The sequence below is a fragment of the Myotis lucifugus genome, unplaced genomic scaffold, assembly GCF_000147115.1.
Source record: "Myotis lucifugus unplaced genomic scaffold, Myoluc2.0 scaffold_474, whole genome shotgun sequence".
NCBI lineage: Eukaryota > Metazoa > Chordata > Mammalia > Chiroptera > Vespertilionidae > Myotis > Myotis lucifugus.
The window spans coordinates 48,324-57,022 of NW_005871522.1; the positions used below are offsets into that span (position 1 = coordinate 48,324).

At 42.5% G+C, this 8,699-nt stretch overlaps 1 protein-coding gene across 1 annotated transcript; it reads right to left on the reverse strand.

The window, feature by feature from the left end:
• Nucleotides 1–312: 312 nt before the first annotated feature.
• Nucleotides 313–6,469, reverse strand: CKS2 (CDC28 protein kinase regulatory subunit 2). Its single transcript, XM_006103246.3, has 3 exons — nucleotides 6,294–6,469; nucleotides 2,581–2,708; nucleotides 313–647 (listed from the first exon to the last, which is right to left on the reverse strand). Exons 1-3 carry the CDS (start codon nucleotides 6,350–6,352, stop codon nucleotides 595–597), a joined length of 240 nt encoding a protein of 79 aa, XP_006103308.1. The 5' UTR covers nucleotides 6,353–6,469; the 3' UTR covers nucleotides 313–594.
• Nucleotides 6,470–8,699: the final 2,230 nt, after the last annotated feature.

Sequence of the window (8,699 nt, forward strand, 5' to 3'; positions counted from 1 at the left end):
GCCACTAGATGTGGCCGATCTTAGGTAAGTGGAAGCAGCCCAGAGTATTGAGTTGGATTTCTTGTTCAAGTGGAGATTCTAGACAATTCTCTGTGAACTAGACTAATAATAGAGCTATAAAATCTACTTTAGTAAATTTATCCCTAGTTCTTGGTTTCTTCATTAGTAAATTAAATGGTACCCTCATCAACAAGCTATTTTAAACCCATTTAAAGTAAATTTATTTGCTCAGGACTAAAATTGTAAAACTGAAACCATCCAACCTCTACTGATGAATTAATCTTAAAATAAAGTTCAAATAACTTCACAGTGATAAATGCAACATACAAACTTTATTAAACAAAAGTAACAGGTAAAGTCAAACAGGCACTTATATTTAAGAGAAAAAGTAACTAGAAGAAATTTTATCTTAAACACCTTACAGTAACCTAACTTGTAGTTGCATTTAACTGAGCTCTGTTGCTGTGAAGAATACAGCTCATGCACAGGTATGGGTGAATGATTTGTACATTTTTCAAGTATTCACTGAATACTACTTATATACACATATACATTAAATTTGAAAAAGATTTAATTGACGATCCCCAGATATCTTCATTTTTGTTGATCTTTTGGAAGAGGTCGTCTAAAGAGAAGAATATGTGGCTCTGTGGAAAGAGAATGTTTTATATCATTTTAATATAACATGGTTAATTTTCACTCAGAATTCAAAGAATTCTCAACTGAACCAAAATAAAGTAAAATAAATCTATGGTCAACTAATGTTACTTATTGAGGTAGCTGAAATGAATTTTGCTTCAAAGTCACTGTCCAACAGTAAACAGAAGAAAACCTGACAATGAGACTATTTCCCCAGTGTTTACTCACCTTGGAGAAAAGGGATGGTAAATAGAGAAACTACTTTGAAAGAATGGTTTTTACCTTTGGAATCTCAAGTACAGTGAAAAATAAAGAGAAAAGTTATGGGGCAAAGACACCTAACATCTCATTCAAAAACCACCAGCTTATAAATCTGCATGTCTTGGGGATCCAGTTAAGTTCTATTGCTTTTGCATTATCTGGAGAAACACCTCTTGAACTCTAATATGATTACATGCCCTAATCCCAAGAAAGCTGTGTATCTTTAAGTTTTTTTCTTAAAGTTTTATGTGGTTGTAAGTTTTTGACGCTGCTGCTTTTAATAAAAGTGGAAAACAAGATAGCTTTAGTTGCAGTTCTGCAACATGCCTTTGTATTCTGTTGAAAGCATTATAAATCCTTGAAGTTAGATTTATTGATAACCCATAAATAGAATATAACCCCACAAAGGTTTAGTACAGTGGTTCCCAATCTTTTTTTGGCCATGCCCCACCTAAGCATTGTCTAAAATCCTAATCTCTCACCCCCTCACATGACATATACTTATTATTCAAAAAGCGAACTATTCACATTAGGAAGCCTAAAAGGCCATTAACTTGGTCTAAACAAGCTTCCAACCAAAGAACATGGCATCCATGAAAGAGAAAAAAGAACAGTTGGAAGTACTGAGGAAGAAATCACTAAGAAATTGTTTAAAAAAACAGTGATAATATAAAGTGATATGAAAAAATAGCAAATAAAGTTTCAAAACATATAATAGAGAATTGAAATGCATAAATATGCCACTATATATTTATATACTGTATGTGAGGCCCCTAGAACCATAAGGAATGCAAAAAATTCACTGTTAATAACTCATTCTCAAATTGCCTCCCTTAAAAATTAAATTGCCCCCTTGTGGGGCGTGTGCCCCACATTGGGAACCACTGACTTAGTATGTGGAAAACTCTGGTAAATACCACTTAATTAACAAGCACTCATAAATTTGAGTTCACTGGCTATGTTATCTCATTGAATCTTAAATATGGTTGATACCAATTATCCTTTGATAGAAGGCTAAAGGAAAAGACAAATCACTTCAAACTGCATAAATTTCTATACATAAAACTTAAGGGACATGTAAGTTACCTTAAAGTAAGTTCTTAGTTTTTAAAGATGGGATACCATAATTCTAAAAATATTTATGGCATAATCTTTAAGGTATTAACAATTACACAAATCTATATATATAAAAAGCCGGGGACTGTAATGACCAGGTGACTGGTTGCTATGCCACCCACTGCAGCCAGTGAACTGCCTGAACGGGGGCGGGGCCGGCCAGCCAATCACCAGCAGCCCCTCCCCTCAGCTGTCCCAGCCCTAATGGGGCGATTGGGGCCGATTGGGGCAGATTGGGGCAGGCCTGGCCCCGATCCACCCCGATTGGGGCCGGGTCAGCCGGACCCCACCCATGCACAAATTTGTGCACTGGGCCTCTAGTTTAAAAATAAAACAGAACAGCTTATATTTTGACTCAAGTGACGTTTTGCAGGAAAGAAAAATGCATTATTTTAATTTTGGTATTTAATACAAAATTGGAGTAGGGAGGAAAAGAAATCATTCATTCAAAAATAGTTAACTTATCAGTTACTTTAGGATATCACTGAATACCAATATTACTAAAAAGTCAACAACCACAATTGCTACTATTCAGTTAATGCTTTCCCAAATAACAAAATTTACCTGGCTCATGAATCATGTAATGAACCCAGCCAAGACTCTGTTGGACACCAAGTCTCCTCCACTCCTCTTCTGACATCAGATGGGTTTTGGGTACTTGTTTGGAAAGTTCTCTGGGTAACATGACATGCCTGTTGAAAGACATAACCAATGTAACCAAGTATTAGTGTTCTGTTTGTAAATGTACCTTTTTTACAATTATGATCACTTTACACATGCATCTTTAGAATACTTAAAATTTGAGATTTTTTTTTGTCCTCAATGTTCTTGAAAGCATATTATGTGAATTGGTGTCTATCGTGAGGACTATAATCTCCACTACCTTTAGTTCTGATGTTAATGTCCTACGTTCAAAGTTAGGAAGGTAAGACTATGCAGTCCAAACCTAGAAGGCATTTTATCTAGGATTTTTTTTCCCCAGCAGAGGTTTGCTAGTTGTCTCAATGTTCTTCAGGAATAGGACCCCTCTAACTAAATTGGACATACACTCATGAAAAAAATAAAATAAAATAAAAAAATCGAGATTTCCTTGCAGCTATCTTTGGTCATGTGACTAAGTCCTGGGCAATAGGATATAAGCAGAAAATAGACAATTTATGGAAAGTGTCCTCAAAAGCAAAGAACATGCCCAATTCTTTTTCTCTTTCCTGTTGATTGTGAAGCAGACTGTAGCAGGGAGGAGCTACAGAAGCCATCTAAGACCACAGAAGCAATTGCAAATTGAAGATGGTCCCTGATTAGAGCTGTCACCTGAGCCTCATGTAGCCTTTTACATAAGGAGAAAAAAAAGCCTCATTTGTTAACAGTTAATTTGGGTTTCCTATTACTCAACATTATAGATTTGTAGTAGATACAAATCCTTGTATACTCCAGAAAGTGCTTTATACTTTGTTTAGAATCAAAAGCAAAAAACACTTCAGCTTTCCATTAAGTTACTGACTTATACCCAAAACTTGTTTTTTTGTGTTTTGTTTTTTTTTAGGAAGGTGTGCAATATTCTTCTGTGTCAAAACATACTAATACATCTTTGCTAAATTCTTAAACACAAATCTTCACTTCTCTTTAATAGTAATAAAATTATCTTTAGAATATTTCTATACCTGTGAATCATTGCCTGGGGGTGAGAAAGGGGCAATCTGATTACTTTCTGGCACACAGGAAAAGTGAACCCATCCATAAGACTAATCTTTCATCAACCTGTGGGTGGTTTGTTAAGTACCAATTTCATATTATTTAAATAACAAAAGTGAGCCTAATACAGTTGTATTATGTTGTTAGACTGTCATGAGGTCAAGTCAAATTATGCTTACTATCATAGTTGGTTAAAATTTCACCAATTCCTGTTAACTACATGGTGATTAATACCAGCTACCTCCATTCATTCCTAAAATGCTGCTTTAACATCTACTTTTAAGGTTTTGCAAATAACCGGTTATCTTATTTCTATCACATTGTTAGTCTCAAAGAAAATTTTGCACTAACTAGATCTCTACTCTTATTCAGTATACCTACATAAATGTATCAACATGTTATTTAGAAAAAAGTGACAACCCCTACCTTCTCCAGAAACCATAGAAACAGGCTCACCATCAAGATGTTTGATTATAAAGGAACAATTTATCATAAGTAGCTTCAAACTTATAAGAAAATTCTACCTGTAGTTCACTTCATGGAGATGTTTTCTAACTATGTGTAAGAAAAATTACTTCCAAAACTCAATGTTTACTTCAGTATTATGGGCTTTTCATGGAGGAAAGTAAAGACAAATATAAACAACAAAGGTGCTACAAAATGCAATTTGAAAGTAGTTGTGGATAGGATTTTTAAAATACTAATATACAGCGTTTATAAATTTAAATCCATATAATTTTATAATACTTGTTCCAAGTGTTACTTAACAGAACTAAGCCTTGAAGTTCATTTACAAAGTTAAGTAAAAGAAATAGGAAATTGCCTTAGCCGGTTTGGCTCAGTCAACAAAATGTTGGCCTACAGACCAAAGGGTCCCGGGCTCAATTCCCGTCAAGGGAACATACCTGGGTTGCAGGCTCTATCCCCGGCCCTGGTTGGGGCGCGTGCAGGAGGCAACCAGTTGATGTGTCTCTCTCACATCGATCTTTCTGTCTCTACCCCTACCTTCCACTCTCTCCAAAAATCAAGGGAAAAATATCCTTGGGTGAGGATTAACAAAATTTTTTAAAATTTAAATTAAGTTTTTTTAAAAAAGGAAATTAAGTTTGCATTCACAAAAGAAAAAAATCAAAGATGTAGATAATTGCATACTGGCAAAAATAAACACTTGAAATCCACATTGCATGCTGCACTACCATATACAAACTTCCCTAGAATCACACCTCTGATTGTATTACTAATTATCGATGTGCCTTTAGAAGTAGCTCTGAAGATTAATCACGGTTCTGCTCCTATAAAGGCAAGTGGCTTGGTCAAGAAAGATCGTCATCTTTAATTAATAATGGTTTAGAATAGATCACTTCAATTATGACAGGATTTTCTTCTATACAATACACACAAACCACTCAGTAAATTCGGCTTATTTAGGGCTCATCAATGATTGTTGGTTTATTGAAACTAAAAAGTAAACAACTGCCAGAAGACCCAAAAAATGTCAATTTACTTGGAGCCCTATGTTTCAGAATTAATTTTCCAGATTTAGATGGGTAATACGGTTTACATTCTGCCCATTGTCTATGGCCGCTGGGCTTTGTGCCATCATATTACAGAAAACTGTGTAGTATGTAGTTACTATGTAAAAATAAGAAAATCCACTTCATATTTATATCCAGAAAGGCAACTTTTTCTGGTTGGAGAATATGAAACAATGCAGGATTACTAATCTCTAAAACGCTCCGCCTTTCTTCTAAGAATACAGATTTCCAAGGAGAGAGCGATGCGCCAAACACAACGTCCTTTCTTCCTAAACAGCCTTCTCAGCGATCGAACTGGAAGGGCAGCCAACAAGGCCCCTCCGCCGCGGGCGTGGCCCCCGGGCGCTCCCGGAGGACGGTCTCCGAGGTCTCGGAAGCCACGCCCCGGGAGGCCGCAGACCAGCCAATGGAAACCGCGTTCCTCCCTCCCGCAAGGCCAGGTGCTAAGTTCACAGATTAATTTAGCAACCAAGACTCGGCACCCCGGCTTCCCCACAGCGAAGTGCGGCCGGAGCACCGGCTGGAAAAGGCGCCCAACGTCCACCCGAGCTCTCTGTTTAGTCAGAAAAGGAAGCCCCTTGAATAATTGCCTCGGTCACCATGGCTAACGCTCTAACGCTACATAGGTCACCCAATAAACACTTTCAAATCCCAATCAATATGCCAAGTTTCCGGGGGTTCCCCCTCAAGGTCATTTTTAGTATCATTAACAGCAAAAGCAAACACACACACACACACACACACACACAAAACCACGTAGTTCCTCTATGTAAACAGAGCCCAGAGGGCCGACGCGGCTGAGGCCGAGGACGGGTCTGCCCTTTAAGGCGGCGGCTTCGCACCAGAAGCCGCCCCATCCGCGCCCCTGCCTCAGCCGTTTCACCCACCGAACAAAGAGCGGCGGCCGGTGCGGCCTGCGCAGGAGAGGAGAGGATAGGGGCGCTCGGCCCGACCAGCTCCACTCAGCTCCCGGCGGACCGCAGCCCCGACTTCCGGCCTCACCCGAGCCGGCGGCCGCCCTAGCTGAGGAGCCCGCGGGCCGGCGCTCACCGGTACTCGTAGTGCTCGTCGAAGTACTTGTCTGAGTAGTAGATCTGCTTGTGGGCCATCCTGCCAGCAGAGGAGCGCCGCGGAGGGCAGCCACGGGGCGGGAGCAGCGGGCGCAGCGAACCAACCGTCCGCGTCCGGCCAAGGAAACGACTCGACTGCAACCAACCGACCACAAGCGGAACGATCTCGGTTTGAATCCGACAGCCCGCCGCTGATTGGAAGGCGACGCCGACCAATCACCTTTTGTGAAAAATGCGGTAAGGCGGAGCCGGCTGCCAACCTATCGGCACCGCGACTCCGCGACGTAGACTCCCAGGATCAGCCACTCAGAAGCCTGTTGCGAGGTTACCCCAGGGAAGAAGTAGATGATTGGCATGGCCTGGAGGCGGGGCGCTCCCTTACGTAAGGGGCGTGAATGGAAGGGCGGAGACGGGGACGTTGAGGGCCCCAGGGCGCGTGCGTAGGGGTTTAGAACGTTCCTAGTCCACGGTGCCGTTAGGCCGGCGCACCAGCGGAACTGGTGAGATGTCGCGAGGTTTGGCGAGACCGGGGCGGGGCTACCCGCCGAGCGGTCGCTGGTGGGTTGGCGCAATACCCGGATACCTGGCCGGGGTGGCGTGCCCCAGGTCTGTGGGAGTGGGCAAGCAGAATGGCCACGCTAGACCGAGGGAAGCCCGGGTTGCGGGAGAGAGGGGACCAAGTGGGCTTGGGGGTAGGGACGCGGGGAAGCCCAGGTTGTGCCGCGGGGAACGTTCCCGCAGCCGGCCCGGTGGTGCGTGGTCGCGGCGGCGGGCCCAGCCCAGAGGCCAGGCGTTGGGAAAAGGTGTTCCCGTGCCCTGCGCACCTCGCATAGCAGCCCCGAGGGCAGGCATGTATGTGGGCGCTTTTCTAGTGTCGGTAGAATAATAATAGTAATAATGCTTACTGCTGTGGGCGGAGAGGGTCAGGCTCAGGAAGCCTGCATGGCCGTCTTGCAAACGCAAAGACCAAATTAACCAGGAAGGATGGTCTGAAATTAACACTTCAACTAAAAGCAGTTTATAGGGGCAGCCACGTCCTAGGCCGGTGCCTTCCCTGACAAAGGTCAGTATCTTTAACTGAGCTGATTGTCTGCCTCTAAGATAACGTACCTGTGAAATGTCAGGGTAACTTGTAAATCCCCTTTTCCGGACCCCTCAGGGCAAAACCAAATGTGCCTGGGGGCCTGGGGCCGAGACCTAAATCCCTTCATTGTTATTGTTATCGAGTTAAATGTTGACTGTTAGCTGTCCTGCACCCACCCAATCCCAGAGGTGCCCCCCTTTGCTTCCTCCCGCCCCCTAATCCATCACCACTGGATTGCATGTAACCCACCTACCTCTCCCCCTTTGACTGTAAATGTATAAAACAAGGTGAAACACTGCCAATCCTTGAGACTGCTTCCTGGCCGTTGTCAACAGTTTGGCTCAAATAAACGCACACAAAGTCTTTACAGGTTTGAATTGTTTTTTTTTTTAAGTTAACATTTCTGTACAATGGGATTAAAAGTGTTGTGTTTGTTTTGTTTTTTTAACTTCTTGGCTCTTAGTATTGAAACCTAAATAAAGTTGCTGGAAGAAAAAAAAAAAGCCAAGGTGTATAGTGGTTCTTTTTAGGTATCGGAAGTGAACATTTTAGTATTTTTCACGTTTCCCAAAATGAGCATGTGTTACTTTTGTAGTAACTGGAGCTTGATTCAGCTTCAGTTGCACAGGTGAGAGCATAGGTGGGCCCGCAGCCCCCCAACACCAGGGGGCCTTCCCTCCGGCCTTCCAGCGGGCTTTCTCCCATCCTGTGCTCTGGGGCCTGCTCCCCCATCCCTCTCCCTCCTCAGCGGCCTTCCGGTGTCCCGCCCCTCCCTGGCTCTGTGGCTGGCTCGCTGGGCTCTGGTCGGCCCCCACGTGGGCCGGTGAAGAGGGCCGTCTCCTGTTCACCGCCCTGTGTCCTGAACAGCAGGCCCTGGCACATGATGGGCACTGAATTTTAAGTAACAGTGATGGATACCTAAATAACTGGGCGTCATCATGTGCTGTAATGGTAAAGATGTGAATAAACTGCTAAGGGAGGTGATTAAGGAAATCACTAACTTTCTGGCAGAAGCTGGGAAAGAAAAGCTTCCTCGGAAATGTATTTTTAGAGAGATGTACTGTGGAACATTTCAAACAGAAAAGTGAAGTAGTGTAATCAAATCCTGTGTACCAATTACTCAGGTCAGCAATAAACGTTTTGCCCATCTTGTTTCATCTATTTCCCTCTTTTTTGATAGAATATCTTTAAAAAGATCCCAAATATAATGCCCATTTACTCTGAGATGGTACTTTTGTGTCTGTCTCTGTCCTTAGAGTGTACATCTCAATTTTAAAAAAATTTAGCACCATGTCATTATAC